At 34.4% G+C, this 23,050-nt stretch overlaps 1 protein-coding gene across 1 annotated transcript; it reads left to right on the top strand.

The window, feature by feature from the left end:
* The first annotated feature begins 159 nt into the window (after positions 1–159).
* LOC135123503 (lysosomal-associated transmembrane protein 4B) lies at positions 160–23,015 on the top strand. Its single transcript, XM_064048227.1, has 5 exons — positions 160–287; positions 668–784; positions 841–1,018; positions 7,122–7,260; positions 21,408–23,015. Exons 2-5 carry the CDS (start codon positions 677–679, stop codon positions 21,952–21,954), a joined length of 972 nt encoding a protein of 323 aa, XP_063904297.1. The 5' UTR covers positions 160–287; positions 668–676; the 3' UTR covers positions 21,955–23,015.
* The last annotated feature ends 35 nt before the right edge of the window (positions 23,016–23,050 follow it).

Here is a 23,050-nt window from a genome sequence, read left to right as displayed (position 1 = left end):
ATGGTTATATTTATGTTTAAACCACAAAAAAAATTGTTTCGAGCTCAGATATACAAGTCAATCGATAAGACGCAGAAATTTATTTTAGTAACTTTCCGCTCCACCTTCCTCTAGGTTGGTATCTCGTTGCGGTGGGCAATTTATGACGTAAAACGTAAATGACATTTATTGCAGTGGTTGTCGTTGTGTGATAAGAGGAGGCGTAGGTGCTAGATGGGTGTCTAGAATCATCAATTTATTTTTAATTGCCCATTGTTGGTAAACGTTATCAAGACTGGGCGTACCGGGTAAATATGATTTTATCGGTTTATATTGTTGCATGTTTTCCGGAGGTCGCCCAATTACCAAACTAAAACTGCGTTCTACACCATTTTGTATTGATGTACCAGATTTTGCACTTTTTTCCCAACAATGAGAACGTACAGCATCCTACGTTAAAGTCAACAGTCTCACTGTCCATTGTAGTTGTTCAAATCGTGATTTATAATACCCGTGGGAGATGTTTTTGCGCTGTACTAAATTTTCCGCCAAAGCTGACCTCTTATATACACAATCGTTATCACTATCAGTTCAATTTTAGATTACATTCGAAATCGATAACATTCATAAAACATTGCTAATACGCAGTGGACGTTCTTTATTAAAAATGTCTTATTCACCTTTGCAGAACCGCACAATGTTCCCCAATAGGTTCAAGTTGGGGTCATCTCGGAACAGCGAATGGAAGTGTTTCTATTGTTTACATGTCAGAACGGCGACTATTCTGTTAGGGATATGGCACTTGGTGAGTCAAATTCGGGCGAAAATCGCTCTATATTGAAACTTCTTTGTTTGGTGTAGATACTGCATGTGCTCGCGTTGGCCGTTTTGGCACTGTTGATGCGTAATCACAATGTGATTATGCAAAGTGAGGAATTCGGACAGAGCAACTTTCTACCAACACCTTTGAGCAAAGTTAAGGATGAAGATAATCCCTATTATTTACCAACTACACAGGATGGTCGTACGATCTACTCAAGTGAGTTTCGTTGTGTTTTTGTTGTGAAAGTCGTACCACGGGTGTGTTTACAAAGAGCAAAGTTGCGTGAAGTCTTGTTTCGTGTTTGAAACTTGATCGCGAAATAAAGTTCAAGTGGTCAAAAAACTGAATCTAGAAAATGAGTTCATGCGTGATTAACACAGATAAGTAGTAATTATAAAAATGTTATAAGTCTAATGGATGTGTGAATCTATTTTGCAAACTTTTGTAATGTATGTATGATATTTTATCTAAAGCACAATTTAAACTCATGAGTAAGGATAACACAGATAAATTAAAAATTTATTTACGTTTTTTATATCAGCAATTAAATTTGGAATTTGTGGTTCAGGGGTTTCCAGGAACACCAATTATGTGCTAATCTATCAAAATAATTGTGATTTGATCATCAAAATCCTTGGAAAATGTAATTTAATTAACAATAGGTTGATATTTTATAAAATGTATATAATTTTTAGCGAAAGTTCCATAAATGGTCACTCTGACAACATATGTCATAATGTCAACATTTATTACTGCAAGTTAAGTTCTACACTAGTTGTTTTAAAATATTGGTGTGAACATGAATAAGACTTTTTCGGTTCCTGAACTCCGGCGAAAACAATAACCAGTGTTTTCGTAGAACACTTAAACCAAGAAATTCGTAATAATTCCATTATTTGCGTCGAGAATGCATTAGTATTCTTATTATTTTTTTTTATTTTTTTTTAGAATGAAAGTCGGGCCAGTAAATTGTTTTAGAGCTCCTCATCTTTCGTAAAAGTATTGACATAAAAGGATTTATTGAAATACAAATATTCGCAGTAAAACAACGTAGGTGTTTGCATGTTTTTGCTTTTTAATTAATTACTTTTACGTGTTTCGTTATACGTGATTATTGCCACTGGGTGTAGCGATTATTTTGCAGCTTGTATAAATAGCTATTGTGTGACATTTTTGCGACAAGTGTTAATTATTGTTGTTAGTATTAATAATACAATTTATGACTTTATCTAGCCGAAAAAATATTGTGACTCAATTTGGGTTTGTGACGTGTGCATTCGTTAATAACAATTTTTTTTGCTGCTGTCGAACAACCATTATGAACAAGGCTTATTTTAAACAATAATTTTTCAGTTTGCAATGGAGCTTTGGGTATTTCTGATTTTACTGGAAATACAACTGATTTTTTAAAAAAGGTGTATATTTACATTGATTCAGAATAATTAAAATATTGCGGGAGAAAGTTTTATTAAATTTCTGTTTAAAAATGCATTTCTTTTATTGTACCTCTGACGGAAAAGTTTTTACTTCAGAAAACTCACAAATTGCGAATATATTAGGCAAAGTAAAAATGAAATTTTAGAAAAAAAATGTAATTTTTCATTGCCGAACTGTCTTCAAATTTTGTAAAAAAATTGGTTGTACACATTTCAGAATTCAATTTTCCTATTTTTAGTATTGGAAGTTTATAATACAGTTATTGTACTTTGAAACGTGTATAAAAATTGCGCAATGTTGCAATTTATTGTATAGGGTGATTAAATTTATAACAAGTTGCTTTTCACATGAAAAATATTTAGCGTGAGTTAAGGAAGTACAGTAATCGAGTCCATCGGACGAATTGCCACTTTTATGTTTTCTCGACGTTTCATGACCCCTTGAGTACAAAAAAAGTAGTCTCCCGTTTCCGTCTGCATGTCTGTCTGCCTGTCTGTCTCCGAAACTGCTGGACCGATTGTCGTCAAATTTTGTATGTATGTTATCCCCACCAACAATTTGATGACGTCATGTCAATGGACCGTATTTTAAAATGAGTTGAATGTTTTACTCCTATACTTGTAGTATACGAATCCGCCCTCTGTTTTGAGAAGACAAAGTCATTCAAATCAATAGAGAAATATCAATTTTGCAATTAGGCTCCGCCCTTTGGTCTAACAACGAATGAAAAATTCATCAGAATTGAGATCGGGGCGGGTGGGTGGGGCTTAATTTTTGTTTGTTTTTTAAAATCTAGGGTTCTCTTTCAACAACAGGATAGTTAAAGATATTGTCAATTTCTTGTTGGGAAAAGAAGACTTCGCATATTAAGAAAAAATGGACAAAATATAAGCCCCGCCCACCCACCCCTTCTCAATTGTAATGAATGCGGTATTCATCGTGAGCTGAAGGACGAAGTTTAGTTGCAAAATCTTTATTTCTCTACAACAAATTACCATATGAAATGTGTTTTTAAAAGGGTATAATTTTCTAGAGAAATAATATGTTACAATTAAACTCCGCCCCTCGTCTGATTAAGAATGAAAAACTCATCACAATTGAGATCCCTTTCTTAATTTTTGTGTTTTTTTTTAATATATAGAATTTTCTTTCAACAACAAGATAGTTAAACATGTTTTCAGTTTCTTGTTGGAAAAAGAAGATTTCGTATATTAAGAAAAAATGGACCAAATATAAGCCCCGCCCACCCACCCCTTCTCAATTGTAATGAATGCGGTACTCATCGTGAGCTGAAGGACGAATTTTAGTTGCAAAATCTTCATTTCTCTACAAGAAATTACCATTTGAAATGTGTTTTTAAAAGGGTAGAATTTTCTAGAGAAATAATATGTTACAATTAAACTCCGCCCCTCGTCTGATTAAGAATGAAAAACTCATCACATTAAGATCCGGGCGGGTGGGTGGGGTTTATGTTTGTTTTTTTTTAATATATAAAATTTTCTTTCAACAACAGGATAGTTAAACATGTTGTATTCTTGTTGGGAAAAGAGGGCTTCGTATATTTAGAAAAAATGGACAAAATATGTATGAGCCCCGCCCACCCACCCCTTCTCCATTGTGATGAATATTTTATTCATCGTGAGGTGAAGGGCGGAGTTTAGTTTGCAAAATCCTCGTTTCTCTACAAGAAATTATCATGAAATATGTTTTTAAAACGGTAGAATTTTTTACATGTTACAATTAAACTCCGCCCTTCGGTCTGATTAGAAATGAAGATGTCATCACAATTGAGATCCGGGCGGGTGGGTGGGGCTTAATTTTTGTTTGTTTTTTAATATATAGGGTTTTCTTTCAACAACAGGATAGTTAAACATATTGTCAATTTCTTGTTGGGAAAAGAAGACTTCGTATATTAAGAAAAAATGGACCAAATATAAGCCCCGCCCACCCACCCCTTCGCAATTGTGATGAATGCGTTATTCATCGTGAGCTGGAGGGCGGAGTTTAGTTGCAAAATCCTCATTTCCCTACAAGAAATTACTATATGACATATATTTTTAAAACGGTAGAATTTTCTAGGGAAATAATGTTACAATTAAACTCCGCCCCTCGTCTAAAAATTGAAAAGTCGTGAAATTTCAAATCGAAAAACTGCAAAATCTAAAAAGTGAAACGTCCAAATGTTGAAAAATCGGAAAACTGGAAAATTTAAAAATAAAAACTCGAAAAGAGATCGTAAAATTAAAGAAAAAAAAAATTGAAAAATAGCAAATTGAAAAACTGACGAAACGAAAAATTGAAAAAAGTGAAATTTAAAAAAGACAAAATTATAAAATTTGGACATTGAAAAATTGTAAAAATAAAGAAAATAAAAAAAAAGAGACGAAAAATTGCGAATAGAAAATTAAAAATTGAAAACTCGAGAAACTCAAATCGAAAAATCGCAAAACCTAGAAATTGAATTGGAAAGTTGAAAAATTGAAAAATTAAATTTAAACTTCAGAACTCGAAAAAATGAAGGAACAAAAAAAAATAAAAAATTGAAGAAAAAAATCATGTCAAATAAGCTGAACTGGGAACGTTATTTACGCCACTGGTTTTTACTTTATGAAGGTTATCAGAAAACAAAAATTGCAAAAAAAATGATAATTTTTCAGAGAAGTGGGATTTAGTTGGCTGCACTTCAGGGGCGAGGGAAGTTCTCTTGAAATAACCTTCGACCAATTTTAGAAAAGATAGTTGGGACCCCCGAGAAGGTTTCACATTCTTAAAAAAATACGTTTGAGGCTCCTAGGAAGGTTTTACATTAAAAAAAAACGACATTTGGCGCCCCCGAAAAGGTTTTCCATTTTTAAATAAAGAGGGGCGTATTCTCACCTTTTCGAGAAAGTGGGGTAATTTCATAAATAAAATAAAATAGTTATGACGTCATAAACATACATAGATAACACAATGCGAGAGAAAAAGAGAAAAAAGAAAAAAAAAAAAACGTGGATTCGTACACCACACTTCTAGGACTACATTGTTGTATAACAGTTAAATCAAATAAACATAGAATTATTTGAAATGACGTCATCAAATTGTTGGTGGGGATGATTAGCAAAATTTTGGTTAGCATTAAACCATCTACAACTACATGATATTTCTAATATACATACAAAATTTGACAACAATCGGTCCATCAGGTTCGGAGATTGTGTCTAAAAAAAAATGAGTACACCAGACAGACAGACGGAAACGGGAGACTACTTTTTTCGTATTCTGGGGTCATGGACTCGATTACTATACTTCCTTAGCTTACGCTCGGAAAGTAGAAAGTAAACCTGTGGTAACGTAACATACTTCTATAGATGTAGTTTATGAATCCGTCTTGATTTCTTACCCCAGACATCCACATTTTTGGAAAAAAAAAATTATAACAATATTCCACAATAATTTAACTTTGAAACTGCAAAACGAGTGCTCTGAAATGTTGTAAAATTCTTTCTTTTATCCACTCTCAAAAATTTGAAGACATCATCATAAAATTTTGCCGGGATAAATCCTGTCTAAAATATGCAAAATATCATGAGTCGTGTTTCTTTTATTTGATACAACCCCTGTAATTTTTTTATTTTTAAAGATAAACATATAGTTCTTTGAGCAAATTTGTATGATTTTAAAAAATCACTTATATGAATAAATGACATGAGTGTTAATTTTTCAAGCTATTAATTAGATTGCCATCAATAAATAGGAATTTTTCGTCTATTTTATTGAACAAGTTTGTAAGTATTGATTTTAAAACATTGGTTGCTTTTGATTAAAAAAAAAATCAGTCTTTCCATTTGTGAAAACATATACCTAGTGTTCCATAAAAAAAAATGAAGTTGACGTCATTTCCGGTTCTATCGAAAGTGATAATAAAAATGTGAGGTTGCCATCACATAGATCTTTTTAAATGATACAAATCTGCTCAAAGAACTACAGGTTTTTCTTCAAGAATAAAAAACTTACAGGGGTTGTATCAAATAAAAGAAACACTCTGTATAGTTGTGATTTATCAGTACATTCATATTTTTGATTAGCAAAATTAAATTTTTGATTTTTGGATGACAGTTTTTCAATTTGTTTTTTTTTGTTCTTTTAAAACGCATTGAAATCAGACCTGTTTAATGCAGAATTAAATAGGAATTTAAAAGAGCAAATTGCTACAAATTTTTTAAAATCATTTTTAAAACCGGTTTGTCCAAATAAAACTGACTATTTTCGTAAATATGTAGATAACGAAAAAAATTCGAAACTTTCCAAAAAGCTATTTTCTAACTTGGCCTTCGTTTGGTTTAGGTGTTGAAACAAAACCTTCATTATTGTCAACAATGTCAACATGTTCGTGTGTACTTTACACAGTGTAAATTTTGTTAAGTCGCGTCATGTTTTAACCATCTTGGTGGTTACTCAGAACGGCAACCTAACGCAATACAAATAAAGTAGTTATTTAGCTTTTTAAAAATCGGTTAATGTTGATTGTTTCTTAAAATCTCTAAAATCGTGGAAAAAAATACAGGTTCACCGTCGTCTTTTCAATTTAAAATTTAACATGTAATATTTTATCAATTTTACAATAAATTCAGTAGTGTCAAAACTAATGGTATCTTTCGAAAACGCCGAAACAGGTCGATTTCTGTACCTGATACAAATACTTTATTGACTTTCCGTAAAGGATTGAGTTGTACTGCGGCGATTAAGGATGCTGAAAGCAGAACTTTACAAACTTTGTTGTCATGTTTTATTAATCAATAAGTCTTTTAAAGAAAAAAGAAAACTGCTTAGATTTCAATATTAGTGCAGAGATTGTACCAGATTTTAGCACTTATTGACAAATTTATTTGCTCTTTTTCAGCGGATATTGACATGGGCGCTTTGATGACAATATGCACTTTGTCTATCACTCTGTTGATGGTCTATGGAACCGTAAGAGGCAAATCAACTCATCTTCTCCCGTTCTTCTGTTTACAGCTGTTTGATTTTGCCATCACAACGTAAGTTAATAGTTGTTTTTATTTATTGTTTAGTACTTTCGAATGGTTAGATGGTATGCGTTGATTTTATAGATGCAATTTCTTTGGGGTTAACAGTTAAATAAGGAAAATTTTTGTAAAAATGAGTGAAAAACATCAGGATATTAAAAAATTAGAACGAACTGCGACAGAACACGGACCTTTTAACACAGACCAAAATTAATTCGTTCATTACTCAGAAAACTTCATTAGATAACTGAATACTGTTTTTCAAGTTGCATTTAGTTGTAATTGCAATTTATACTTCACTATCTGTTATTTGAATTGAGATAAATTGTGGCTTTAGGCAGCAAATTGGAGGTCATTTCCTTGCGCAACTGTATCTGACTCACTTAAAATTACTCAGTTATTAAATACTTACTTCCAGATGCATGTGCGCGAAATTCATTGTATAGACGATTTATATGCAAATTTCCGAGCTTCACTTTTGCTTTCACGCCGAAATCTATCCATCACTCGTTTTTGTTAACCAACTTGATGTTTTTCCTCTATAAATTTTTCATACTGATGGGAATATGTAGATAACGCTTGTTCGTTGTCGTGCCTATTACTCTTTAAAAGCACGTCGTTTGGTGCAATTTCCACCTCATGTTTATTTCAGACCTAAAGTACGCTATGCCTAAACGCGTAGTTGCGTTCCAAATAAACAAAAATAAAAATGTTGCGGCAATTAAGATGCCTTGATGCCTAGCAACCGCTCTCCCCGGATGCAACAGAAATCAATAATGCAACTTCAACGGTAAATTTAGCTAATCATTTTAATACATAATGCGATTTGTCCGCTGAAAGTGGGTGCCGTATTTTCTGTTCTTAGTTTTATTTTTAAAGGATTTGCGCCGGTTTTCCAGAAAATGAGATTTCCAGGGCTGGATGTTAAAAATAACTTGCACGTTCTCGAACGTTCGATTCAACGAAAATCAGTTACTTCAATCTGAATTAGACGCTGTAGATGTTGAAAGTGCCGGTTTGGCGCTTTCTGAAAACTATTTGTTTTGGGAATTCTTCCGGTTGGGAGAAATCTCTTTCAGGTGCGGATTGGAAGTTTTTAAATGGGATGCAGGAGAATAGTGCGGTAATTGTTATCAAAAGTGTCACTACCAAAAACCGGTAGAGTTTACGAGGTCCAATTAAATAGTTGGAAAGCACGCTAGAATATGCAACAGGCAAACTTTTACAATTTCCAGAGTTGAGTAAGTCGGCAGCACGAAAATTAATTACAGAGGATAGGTTTGATAGTTTCCGGGACGGCTTGGGTCATACCATTATAAAGGGTAGTGAAAGGTGGTTCAATTTTTGATCCGGAAGTACGATGATATTTAGGTCGCTTTAGCTTTCTAAATGATGACGGAAAAGTTGGGACACATTTTTGATGAGGAAAACTCAATTTAGTTGACAAATTGAATTTCGTGGTCAACACGGAATAATTAACATCAGAGTCGATCATTCAGGGATTAAATGGGATTAAATATTTTGCATCAGCTGCAAAATAAGCATCTATCCATAAAATGTTTCATGTCGTTAATAAGTAATTGAAATAGAAGCGGACCTGGTCGAGAACCTGGAAGATTTGAAAATCTCTAAAATTTATTTTTAATTGAGTTAGACAAGGTATTCCATTTCAGTTGAATGATCAATTCAATTCGAAAATACTATCTGCGTAGGAAATAAATTATACAATCATGAGTTTATATATAGAAACGCTAAAAATGGGTTTCGTTGGAAATAGGATTTTGTTTTAAAACTACCTCAAAGTTAATTTCATTACATTAAAATGTTTTGTGAAAAAAATTAGAGATCCGACATGAGGCTACAGGGGCCGAATAGTTCGTGACTTTTCTAATAAAGTTGAAGGGAAAGTTTTGAGCTATCACCTCTAACAGAACTACTTATACTAGTGACTAGTATTTGATAATATAAGACTAATTTTGGCACTTTTGACATTTTCGACTATTTTTCAACTACTATATTCGAAAATTAGTTGAAAACACTTTCTTGTAGATTTCAATATCCAGAAGTCATTTTCGGCTTCGTTTCTTCGGAAACTGCTACCGTTTTTCCAAAATTGCTATTTCGTGAAAATAGCTCACTATAAAAATTTTATAGATAAAAATGAAAATTCTTATTAATTTTTGTTTCACAAAATACAACTGTTACTTTGTAGTTTATATATATATCACAGAAACGTTTAAAATTCGTTTATTTGGGACAATAGAGAAGTCAGGACAGGTCAGATCACGTTGGGTCAAGTCTGGTCAGGTGCGTGAAATAAAAAATACATTTTATAGCAAATAGTATAACAAAAAAAGTTACGATTAGCGCGTTTTTTCTTACTTTATTCAGATCCTAGATTCTATTATTAGTTTCCACTCCCACTCGACAGAAGAACATAATTAGCCCCGCCCACCCACCCAGTCTCCTTTTCAGTGATTGATTTATCCGATCTGAATGAAATGAATGATCTTATACTGACCAGAAATTAAATTAGTCGTTCGAATGAGAAGAGAGGGGGTGGGCGGAGCTAGTATTTGCTAAGATAAGACTGATTTTGGCAAATTAAATACCTTCCAAGAAAATAGAGGGTGGGTGGGCGGGGCTAGTATTTGATAATACCAGAGTGACTTTGGCAAATAACATACCTTCCAAGAAAATAAAGGGCGGGTGGGCGGGGCTAGTATTTGATAAGATAAGAGTGACTTTGGCATTTTTGACATTTTCGATTATTTTACAACTATATCCGAAAATTAATTGAAAACATTTTCTTGTAAATTTCGATATCCAGAACATAGCAAATAGAATACCAAAAAAAGTTACGCTTAGCGCTTTTTCTTCACATCCTAGATTTTATTATTATTTTCCATTCCCACTCGACAGAAAAACATATTTAGCCCCGCCCACCCACCCGGTCGCCTTTTTAGTGATTTATTTATCCGATCTGAATGAAATGAATGATCTTATACTGACCAGAAATTAAATTCGTAGTTAGAATGAGAAGAGAGAAGGTGGGCAGAGCTAATATTTGCTAAGATAAGACTGATTTTGGCAAATTAATTACCTTCCAAGAAAATAGAGGGTGGGTGGGCGGGGCTAGTACTTGATAATATCAGAGTGATTTTGCCAAATAACATACCTTCCAAGAAAATAAAGGGCGGGTGGGCAGGGCTAGTATTTGATAAGATAAGAGTGACTTTGGCATTTTTGACATATTCGACTATTTTACAACTATATCCGAAAATTAATTGAAAATATTTTCTTGTAAATTTCGATATCCAGAACATAGCAAATAGGATAACAAAAAAACTTACGTTTAGCGCTTTTTTTCACATCTTAGATTCTATTATTAGTTTCCATTCCCACTCGACAGAAGACTTATTCACGATCTTTATACAATAAAGTAGGCTTTGATATTTTTTCTTTCAGTTGGATAAACTGATTTGATGATTTAGTATTTTGTCTGTCAGTAGTCTGATTGACATTTGCTTTGAGCTGGATTGCCACATTTCTACTTCATTTATTATTATAGATCAGAATTATTAGACGCAATTTTTTAATCAAGCAAACAAATGTTTTAATTTTGTCAGCATAGATAATAATTTGTCATTGTAACAGATTCACAGATCATTGCGACATTATTTAAAAAGAAAATGCCTAAAATAGTTTTACTGCAACAAAAAATTGCAATAAAAAGATGTTTTTGCAGTTTCGAAAAGATAAACCTGATCTTTCTTTCGAAGAAGTAACTATGAGGGTCTCGAACATATTTTCTGTAACTGCCCATTCACAATGGACATAAGACATAAGAACGAGCGCATAACATAATTTACGTTTTTGGTTTGTGTCTGGCTTATGCTTATCTACGTTCACAGTGGACAGAGTGAACTGTGTAAGAATTGTTAAACTGCGCAAACGCAGAACGGAATAACTCCCGGCTAAACATAGAAACGGCTAACCTCAAACTGAGTCAATCAAAATATCTAACCTACAATTTCATACGATATTCGAACTTGACAACTCGCAGTACAGAACAGACTCGCAGTGTGAAGCTTTGATTATAATTTATATAATATAATCAAAGGTGTGAAGTGCCAAGTGCCAACTGTCAAAGGGAATTCAACAGCAGCATTCAAAAGTCCCTAGATTTTAACATAAGTTTGACATAATTCGTGCACAAAGTTGAACTTGTTTCAACTTTGTGTACGCACACAAGGATTACATAAAACGTTCATAAGCATAAGAATTACGTTCGTCCACTGTGAACAGGGGTACACGTTTTCCATCGTTTCAACTTTATGTATTTATGTAAGCTTTATGTACTTGTTATGCCTTATGTCCACTGTGAATGGGCAGTAATGTAAAAATACGCTGCAAAATATTTTTTAATTTTTTTCTCACAGGTGGGAACATCAACTGTGACGAAAATTTTATCAACAGGGGACCAAAATTTAAAAAGATCACTTATCAGGCAAGCGAAAACCAACGGATTTATTTACAAATTATGTTTCGGAAAGCCCTCAACGGCAAATTTGGCAACTTAATGAAAAAAACAAATATTTCACTGTAGATACTCTTTTGGCATATTCTAGGGAACAGTTGGGATTTAAAGGGGGGCGAACTACATTATACAAAATTCTTAAGTCAATGGGTTATAAACCCAGGGAAGTAAATGGTCCCAAAATTCTATGTGAACAAAAACTTGTCGTTGCAGCCAAAATTACTTTTTTGAGAACATATTTACAGTTTCTAAATTCTTGTGAAAATTTGACTTTCGTGTATTTGGATGAAACATGGATCTATCAAAATGGTTCGTCCATTCGTCGCTGGGTGCACGATACTGATCTAAAGAGCAATCCCACCAAAATTAAAAGTGAAGGATCAAGGTTTACTATTCTCCACGCGGGTTGTTCAACGGGGTTCTTGGATGGTTGTAACAATTTTTTAAATTCAAAAAATAACGATAGAGACTCATAAAACGATGGACGGGACAATTTTTCAAAATTGGGTGGTTAATCACCTCATTCCTCCTTTGGCAAAATTTGAACCAAAAATGTGTGGTGGTTTTAGACAATGCACCGTATCATTCGGTTCAGTTGGATAAACCACCCACTTTTTCTAGTAAAAAGTGTGAAATGCAGGAATAGCTCTTTAAAAATAGTGTTGAATTTGACAAATTTTCGAAGAAACAGTTGTGGGATTTAAGTAAACCCTTCCCAAACAATAGAAAAAAAAAGATATTTGGTAGACGAGACATTAAGAGAAAGTGGCCATGAAATTATGAGATTACCTCCGTACCATTGTCAATATAATCCAATTGAAATGGCGTGGGGATTTTGTAAGAAACATTACAACAAGCATATAAATTCTCAACCTTCATTAAAAAATAGGGTGGAGGATTTATAGCTTGAGGCGCTTTCTAAATGTACTCCAAGCATGTGGCAAAATTTTTGTAAACATTGTGAAAAACTTATTTTGGCAGATACGGAAAAAAATATGGGAAATCTTTCGTACGAATCTATACCTTCTTTTATTATTTCGCTAGGTGAATCTGATTCAGAATTTAAATTTGAAAATGACGGTGGTGATACAGTTTTTCATAGCGAAATAATGGAAATGGAGTGAATTGTAGCTTGTCGGGGGGTGATATTTTTACGCATCTTTCGTTCTAAATTTACCAAGGTAGTATGTGAAAAACTACCTGACGTACAACAAAATAAGTATAATTGTAGTTATATCATCCACGTTGTTACTTTGCACCAAATTGTAAGCATTTTCATTTTTTTTGTAACTCTTCATGGACCTGGAGAAGGCGTATAGTAACGTTCTTATTAATAAGCGTTTGGAAGTACTTAGTAAAAGCAAATAAAGATCACTTACGCAAGCATTAGTAATAGCTATATAGATCAATCATTCAATTTAAGGCCGGAAAAATGTTTCAGAAGAGCTAAACCCATCAAAGCACTAGAGCAAGGTTGTTGTCTTTTACCAACCCTTTTAGTAATCTTAGAAAAGTGAAAAAAGAATTTGGAAGGTATGGAAATAGGCTGTTCATAAAGGTCGAAATTTCCATTTCCAAGAAGAGTGGGCGAGCAGAACGAACTGATGATTGAGAATTAAAGATGAGATGCTAAATGTGGCATGCGACAATAGTCGTATGCAGAACCCCCATTCATATAAAAACAATGTTTAAGTGAAATTTTAGTGTTTGTTCCTTACATATGAAATAAACACTTACAAAAAGCCGAATAACAGTTTTAAATAGCGTAAAATTTTATATAATGGATACCGTTAACTTGGTCATTGCTACTGAAAACTGAAAGCATCGGCAACAATATTTATATTTCTGGCATATTTTTTAACCTTTAATTTAATAAAACATAACCCAACGAAAAAAGTTCAGGGAATTTTTATTCTTCTGTGTCGAATACCAACAAACTCACTAGATTTTCATGGCCAACCCTACTATATAAAGATCGTGAACGAATAATAACTGTCTGATTTCAGTAATGCTGAGCTGTTGTTTAATTGTTTAATTCGTTCTGGGTTTATACAAAATGTGCTTCGTTTTATATTATGTGTTTTTAGTTTCTTTGAAGACTTTCAGCGGTATTTGTAATTTACTGGAGGAATTTCCTGTATTTTGAGTGCTATTGATCTTTAACTGCCACCCACGTAGTTGCATTTATTTTATATTTCTGTGAACGGCATTTTTCCCTTTTGTAAGTTATTCAAACGTAAAAGTTTAATAATACCTATATCATTTCACAAACTAAATAAAGTAATAAAACATGTAAAATGTGTAGTGATTGTAAAAACACTTCATGTTTTTTTTTAATACATCATAACAATGACAAATCAAAAAATCAACCTGTACTATATTTATATTAGTTTAAATCTAGAGGTAACATTTCAACGTGACTAACTGTAATGGACTTCATACCTTGACAATTTCAAATATGCAAGGTAATATGCGTTGTTATGCAATTGTGGACGTAAATACCAACATTTGGAATTCTTGTGGGAGTGGTGGCATGGACCAAGATTGAGACATGCGATATTTTGTCAATTACAAGAGTGTTCGTATGATTCCTATTATGTAATATTTTTGTAAAATTCGCAATTACACACATCGGTCTTATGAGTGAATGTAGAAGTGAAATTTGTTTGTTCTCGTTCCAGACACTAAAGTTTTCACATATAATATTGCAATGGTTTGATTTTTAGAAAAATTGCCGTTATCAGGTCTTTCTTGACGTGTGCGTATTTCTTTGATTGTGTTTTAACAACATTGTCCTTGATTTTTATCACGGCATAACATTTTGTCATGTGATTTGATTTTAATATTCTTTGTGTGTCATGCACGTATTTGAAGTGCAGCGGGTCAGAATTGACGTCAATATCGGACAAAAAATACATTTTAATAGGTAATTTGTCGTTTTTAATATGCTATATATTTTACAGCCCGATTGTAGTATGAAGTTGAATTGAAAATTGATTTGTATTATTGAGTGAAGTACCTATAACTAAATGAATTTTATATAATGTCTAGTGATGGAATTGATAAAATATTAAAAAATGCGCGGCTATTTTAACCTAAAAAACTTCTATAAAAATTTCACGAGACAGTCAAAAGGTCGACGAACAACATTGAATAAAATTATAAATTCAGTACAGACTTTAATTGGAAATTGACACGCAGATTTTAGTTGCGTTTATTTGTTTGCAGATATGAAGAAATCAAAATTTCGTAGGAATTATATTAAATACAAAAAACGGTAGCTAATAGTAATAATCTACCTGTAATTGAATTTAAAGCAAGAAAACCCGAAGGTGAACGTTCGCAATATTGCCTCCAGGATGTTGATCTGGGTTTTTGGGAAGGATGTAGTCTGTTGCGATAAACGCAATCACCGTGATTACTATCAAACAATGAACGGTAATACATTAAAGAATGGATCGGAAAACTTTTTGTTCCGGTATTGCAGTTTCACGGATATGAAACAGTAGTTATTATGGACACTGCTAGAAAAAAACGCCGACAAAATTGTGAAGCAGCTACCAAAAAAGGCATAGTTTTGATGAGCATGCGAAAAGAAAGTTGTGGGAAGACATAAATCTAACTGCCTAATTATGCACAACAGTTATGAAATTGACATAATTATGCGTGACTGGTGTGGTCTTCATTGTTTCAATGCCATTATAACCGTATTGAATTAGCTTGGAAAGACTGCAATCAATTACACATACAAGAAAAATCGTTCCATGGGAACTACGCAAATGGTAAACATGGTAGATCGCTAATCAATTTTTTGTTCATTCCGTCCAGAAATTTGTTGACACCATTTTAAAATTTGGCGGCTACATCTTATTAAAATGTACATTTATCGTTTTATTTCTTGAAGTTTTGGGTGTACAATGCTGTTATTGTATTAGTATTGGACTATACCTATCGAAATTGATATATTTGACCCTCTTAAGAAGTTGATGACCTTAAACCTTAAAACTACGGATTTTTGGACTTATGTTGATATGGACTTTTCATGTTATTTTTTTCAAATTTTTCGCATACATTGAGAATCACCCTGTATATCGTTTTATATAATTTACAATAAAACTTCTGTTTGCAAATTTTTAATATTTTAACCGATTTACTAAATAACTGCAGCCGGTGAGTCGTATATGAAACAGCCACCTTGTCCAAAACTTGTAACATTTAAAAGAAAAACTCAATGTTGGGTTAGATTTTAAAAAACGTATTAGTGTTAATACTACCAGGAACTGGATTTGTTGTTTTTTGAGCCTAAAATTCTTACTTGTTGACCGTTACTCATAGATGGCGTTGTAGCACGAGCGGAGTTTGGGGCTCTTGGTTGTGGCTGTTCTCCTACCCAAGCGCATGCCGCTCAGCACCCCTCTATTTAACGAAGAAACGTGCCGCTCTAACAGGCCCTTACGGTCGCACACTCGTGGTTGGAAATTCCAAGCCGCGAGCGTCCCGTCATCCCGTCCGCTTCTCTGACTTCTATTCAAGATCTGCGTCTTTTGTGCAGATGGCGCGACTGTCAGCTCGACAAGGAACCGCGCCCTCCGCAGCAAGGAATTCTTGTGTGAGATTAAGATTGGACATCAGACAATTTATATGATGGAAGCATTAATCAACAAAATATTTACGCTTTAGAAATAACTAGCAAAGAGTTATAAAAACAAAAAAGGTCTGGTGTGCAAGGAAAATTAGTCAGGCTAAAGTTGTGAGATACAGAAAAATTGCATGAGGTGAAAAATTGCAAAGCTAACAAAATTACATGAGGTTAATATTTGCCACACTTTATCAACGATTCAAACAAAGTATTTACATGATGTTAAATTATGCCTTGATCCAAGTGATTAAGCTTACTTAAAACATTTAGCTTTGAGAGTTTATATCGTGAACTGTCCCCAGCTTTTCCCAAACAAACACATGATAAATAAACACAAAATGCATCCTTGTCGCCAGAAAATCCGTCTCGGTGATGTAATTTTCCACGTCGCGAGAAATACGTCTTTTGATGTCCGGATGATACTCGTAATTGCCTCAGTCCACGATATTATGAATTCCACCGCACTTTCCACGGTCCTTTTCCCAAAGGGGGCAACGTTAGGTTAATTAAACTCCCGTAAGTGAACTATTAGTAATCTTGTGTGAGGAATTACGAAATATTATAATGTAACACTTAAGTATAAACATTCAGAAACTTTATTTATAACTCGATAAACAAAGGATGAGTCCTTACTAAGTGAATCTCATAAAATCTCCTAGCTTTACTACTACTACTAACTTTTACCTTTCGCCGTTACGTTGCCGTTGACGTTGGGTTTTCAACCAATCAAATTACGGTAGTGTGCAGTGCTGCCAACTTGAAGGAAAATCCCCTGAATTAGGGGGGACATTTTTCTGGCTGACAGTACTAATTCCACGAAAATAAAATTTCGATAGAGATATTGAGGTCCACTAATATTAAGATTAAAATCACCTGTTCACCGACACCCTCATATTTTAAATAAGCTGCCACAATTTTCTACACTGTGGCTTTCTGTCAGTACTTATGCGTTGTTAAAGGTAGTTCTCGACGTTTAAATCAGCAAGATTTATTGCTATTCTGTTGTGTAGTCTCCTTTTCACAACAAGCAAGGTAAAACATGCTTAAAATGGTAAATTTTTGTAGGAAAGTATCGATTTTGCAATTAGGCTCCGCCCCTCGGTGTGACACCGAATGAAAAATCCATCACAATTGAGCTTGGGATGGATATGGGTGGGGCTTAATTTTTGGCTTGTTTTTTTTTATTAATACACATGGTATTCTTTAAACAGCATGATACTCAAAAACATGTGTTTGAAGGATTTTGCAATTAAGCTCCGCCCCCGTGGCTCACGACGAATAAAAAAAAATTACAAATGAGATAGGTCGGGTGGGTGTTTTACATTTTGCCTTTTTTCATGATATTTGTAGTCATCTTTTCACAACAAGAAATTTAAAACATGTTTAAAATGGTAAATTTGTACAAGGAAATATCGATTTTGTAATTACGCTCCGCCCCTTTTGGTGTTCTTTTTTAATAAAACATTTAGTTTTCTTTGTATAACACGATTACTTACGGTAATTAAGTAATTAATTCAGTCTTTTCTTAGCAAGTACTAGCCCCGCCCACCCACCCTCTATACTTTTGGAAGGTATGTCATTTGCCAAAATCTGTCTTATCTTGGCAATTAGTAACACCGCCCACCCCCACTCTTCTGATTCTAACGACTAATTTTATTTCTATCCAGTATAAAATCATTCATTTTAAAATCAATCACTGAAAAGGAGACAGGGTGGGTGGGCGGGGCTAATTAATTTCTTCTGTCGAGTGAGAGTGGAAACTAATAATAGAATCTAGGATGTGAAAACAGTAAAAATTTGTATTTTAACTACGAGTATTTTAGGTTAGGAATACACAAATCATACTGACGAATAGCGCTGAAGAAGGCTGAAATATAGGCCGAAACATGTGCGATATAATATAAATACAATTTTAATAAAAAGTGAAGAGCAAGCCGGTGACCTCTAAATCAATTAAGACGGATTTTGGCAAATTATATACCTTCCAAGAATATAGTGGGTGGGGCTAGTACTCGCTAAAATAAGACTGAATTTGACAAATGACATATCGGTTCACATTAGGTCAAGTCAGGTCAGGTGCATGAAATGAGAAGTAGTTTCCACCCCCACTCGACAGGAGAACATAATTATTAGTAGCCCCGCCCACCCACCCTCTCTCGTTTTCAGTTATTGATTTTATGCGATCTGTATGAAATGAATTATCTTATAATGAACAGAAATAAAATTAGTCGTTAGAATGAGAATGGAGGAGGAGAAGGGGGCGCTAGTAATTGCTAAGAGTGATTATGGCAAATGACATACCTTCCTAGAATATACTGGGTGGGTCGGCTGGGCTAGTACTTGCTAAGATAAGACTGAATTTGGCAAATGACGTATCTTCCAAAAATACAGAGGGTGGGTGGGCGGGGCTAGTACTTACTAAGATAAAACTGATTTTGTCAAATGACAAACCCACTAAGAAAATCGAGGGTAGGTGGGCGGGGCTACTATTTGATAAGATAAGATTATCATTGGCACTTTTGACATTTTCGACCAATTGTTTCAAGAATGTACTTTGTGGTTTTTATATATTTACAGAAATGTTTAAAATTTGTTTTTTTGGGACAATAGAGAAGTCAAGACAGGTCAGGTGCATGAAATACGAAGTACATTTTATAGCAAATAGTATAACAAAAAAAAAAAAATACGATTAGCACAGCGTTTTTTTTTTACTTTTTTCACATCCTAGATTCTATTATTAGTTTCCACCCCCACTCGATAGGAGAACATAATTATTAGTAATTACATGGTAATTTTTCGTAGAAAAAAAAACACATTTTACAATTAAGCTCCGCCCCTTGGCTTACAACGAATAAAAAAAATCATCAGAATGGCGATAGGGCGGGCGGGTGGGGCTTATATTTTGCTTTTTTGTTTCTTTATATACATAGCCATCTCTTCACAACAAGAAACGTAGAACATGGATTTTGCAATTATGGGGCGGAGCTTAATTCGAAAATCGATATTTCCTTACACAAATTGTCCATTTAAACATGTTTTAAGTTTCATGTTGTGAAAAGAAGTCTACACAAATTAAAACAAAAAGGCAAAATGTAAGCCCGCCCACCCGCCCTATCTCAATTGTGATGATTTTTTTTTATTCATCGTGAATCAAGAAACAGGAGCTTAACTGCAAAATTTTTATTTCTTTACAAAAAATTAAAAACATGTTTTTGAGTATTGTGTTGTACTAATAATAATATGTATATTAAGAAAAAAAGGCAAAATATAAACCCCGCCCACCCACCCCATCTCAATTGTGATAATTTTTTTATTCTTAGAAACCTATAACACGTTAAAAATCTAGCCGTCTCTAGCTCTGCGAACGAATGAAAACTTCATTACTATTTAGATCTCGATATTCAAAAACATGTGTTACAAGGTAATTGCTTATAGAGAAATAATAAGGATTTTGTAATTAAATTCTACTCCTTTGGCTCTTGTTGATAAAAAAAAAAATCATCACAATTGAGATAGGGTGGGTGGGCGGGGCTTATATTTTTGCTCTTTTTCTTAATATATGTAGTCGTCTTTTCAGAACAAGAAATTTAAAACCAGTTTAAGGAGGTAAATTCTTGTAAACAAATATGGATATTCCCCTTGATCTGACAATGAATGAAAAAAATCACAATTGAGAATTGCGATCGGGTGTGGCCTAATTTTTGGCTTCATTTTTTTTCTAAATATACATAATAGTATTTTTTGAACAACACGATACTCAAAAACATGTTTTTAATTGCTTGTAGAGAACTAAGGATTTTGCAGTTAAGCTCCACCCCCTTGGCTTACGACGAATAAAAAAAATCATCACAATTGAGATAGGGCGGGTGGGCGGGACTACATTTTTCCTTTCTTTCTTAATATATGTAGACTTATTTCGATACGAAGAAACTTAAAACATGTAAATTTTTGCGGTAATCAACTTAAATCCCCCCTTTTTCTTCTACAACCCCTTTAAATACGGCAAAAGTTGAACATCTAAGCTACTATCATCAGCAACTTGGCAACGGAGTTTATAAGTGACAATTTCAAGCTTTAACAGTGAGGAACAGCAACTGCAACGGGAACTTTAACGTCAGCAGCAAGTTTATAAATCCCAGTTAATGATTAAAATCCTAACATGAACTGTGAATTTACAAACAATAAATCAAATTTGCACTACGTGTTGGCGTCGGTCGAAAATTCGCATATTTCCGATTAGAAAAACAGCAACAATTAGTTACGCTTCTTGGGGAAACTGTGGCGTCGTCATCGATACGATTTTTTTTCGTAGTCAAAGGCTTCCCCTTTTTTTTTAAACTACCAAACCAACTAAACTTAATCTAGCTACCTTACCGCGTGCTTTCACTCACACCAAACAAACAAGCAAGCCAACTTCTCTACCAAACCAACCCTCTTACCAGATGCTATCCAGAAATTCCCTAGGAGAGCTACCAACTACCAGAAAAAAGAACTAAACTTGCACATGGTTGCCTATGTTCTAACGATTTTTTTAGTTATTTTTTTTTCAAATTCAAATTTGGTCACCACAGCGATAAGATCTGCATTGAAGTAGATGGAATCTGTCTGTCGGCACAACCTACATGGGACCATGACCTTAAAAAATACTGATTTTTGTGGAAAATTCTAAAAAAAATAAGCGAAACGAATTTGTGAAAATGGAAACAAAGCACAATTTAGCTTGTTAAGCCGCCAGATTATAGACAGCCCATCGTAACACAAATTGTAAGTTCTAAGAGACGACCTACGTAATTTGGTGCCACAATGAATGACGAAAATTATATCCCAAATCAAAAAAAAAAAAAAAATGTCACGGTGGAATCGAGGTTTGTCGGAACTTTGTCACACATGGTTTTATGAATTGCAAAAACTGTCATAGTCTACGATGTTGTTTCTCACCTAAATCGATTATTATTATTATTATTATTGTTTGTGTTTCAGGTTAACCGCCACCGGTTACTTCTGCTATTTGCGTTCAGTCCACCGCCTAGTCGCCGAACACTGGCACAACCTCCCCTTCCGTAACGAGCTCCTCAAGCTCAACCCCCAATACTTATCCCTGTTAGTCTTAGCCGCCTTCTTAATTTCCATGCTGTGGAAAGCCTACTGCATCGGCATCGTGTGGCGCTGCTACAAGTACCTCACCATCCGCCAGCACTCCCGCAACAACACCATCACCTACATCCTCCCCGGAGAGGGCTCCGACCGGTTACCCGAACCTGACTACTCCACTTTGCTCCGCGACCAAGAGGCCGCGTTCGCCGGCTACGCCAAGCAGACTCCACCTCCGTCCTACCAAGATATCATGGAAGATCAACCCCCACCATATCCCGCGGTCCTCGTAAGCGAGGTCCACATCCTGGCTCCCGGTACCTACGTGGTGGACGCCGTGCAACCTTCGCAGTCGGAAGAGTGCGACGAAGAGTGCAGAAATGCAGGATGCGCAGATTTGGGCAAGAGGTGCGAGGGGGAGGCTTGTGGTAAATAAGCCGTGGTAGAAGTAAGATAGTTCTAAGAGTATATTTCGCAAATATAATTTATTATCTTTCGTTGATTGGTTTTGATATGGAGATGTTTTGGGTATGACGATTACATTTTTCGATTTGAGTTCGTGTGTCTAGGGAATGATACCCTTGTATGAACGACGGCAGAATTTGTGCATTTTATAGACGGACGATTAATAGAGTTTATTTTTGGATGTGTTTACTCTTTGGTTTCTGTGCAATTATACTAATAGATATAGTTACATATACATCGTATTTAGATGACTGTAAGCGAGTTAGTGTGAGCCGTGACCAGTGAGCGGTTTGGAAGTTGCCGTGGTCACTTTACCTAGATTAATAATCTAAGACTCCATCGCTTGGAAAAGATCAGAGATGATCCCGGCGGTTTTCAGGAAGGTGATTTCACGTTTCTTAAAAGTCGCTTCTAGTTTTACTCTGATCGGTTCCCTAGGGCTCATAGGCGACGGACTACTTAGTATTCTATCAACTTTAACTACATTCCACGTTTGTTTGTGTAATAGAGCACCATAGCGACAATATTGTAATAGGTGTATTGTCAAAATTGAATATTGGTAACTTTCGCTCTTCTCTCTTTTATCCGCAAAGTTTCGGATGAAACGTCGGAAGGGCTGTTTAATGAATGTTCCCTACTCACTTCATATCCTATTTTCCTATTTCTAAACTATCAAGTGTTAAGATTAAGATTTATGTGACAATTCTCCCATTCTGACACGAAAGGAGCTAACAAAATGTATAATTTAAAGATGTTAAGTGCCACTGTTTTGATATTTGGTAGGGGTAAAATCTGAATATCGAAACGTGGTACACAGTTAATGTATAGTGTTTTTTTTATTTTCTTTTTTTAAACGAACGTCCAGACGATCCCGTTTGGAACGGATAGAGAAAGCTTTAAGTTTTTAGCAATTTTATTAGCGAGAGGGAAGTCTGGTTGCCGACGCAGCCTATGAATAGTCTATTTGTTTTTAATTTTATCTAAATCTGTAATTCGGATATAACCTTAGTAAAAAAATTAAAATGTTTGGAAGTTGTGGTTTTAGTAGCAGCACCTACCTACCACAT

The sequence above is a fragment of the Zophobas morio genome, unplaced genomic scaffold (genome assembly GCF_036711695.1).
Source record: "Zophobas morio isolate AGI-343-1 ecotype UQ-CSIRO unplaced genomic scaffold, CSIRO_AGI_Zmor_V1 ptg000006l, whole genome shotgun sequence".
Classification (NCBI taxonomy): domain Eukaryota; kingdom Metazoa; phylum Arthropoda; class Insecta; order Coleoptera; family Tenebrionidae; genus Zophobas; species Zophobas morio.
Note: the sequence above shows the minus strand (reverse complement) of the source record. Positions and strands in the feature narration are given on the sequence as shown.

Coding starts and splice junctions, on each gene's coding strand:
- LOC135123503 (XM_064048227.1), top strand. CDS start 677: ATGTTCCCCAATAGGTTCAAGTTGGGGTCATCTCGGAACAGCGAATGG. Junction 785..840: donor TGTTAGGGATATGGCACTTG/GTGAGTCAAATT, acceptor TGTTTGGTGTAG/ATACTGCATGTGCTCGCGTT. Junction 7,261..21,407: donor TTTGATTTTGCCATCACAAC/GTAAGTTAATAG, acceptor TTTGTGTTTCAG/GTTAACCGCCACCGGTTACT.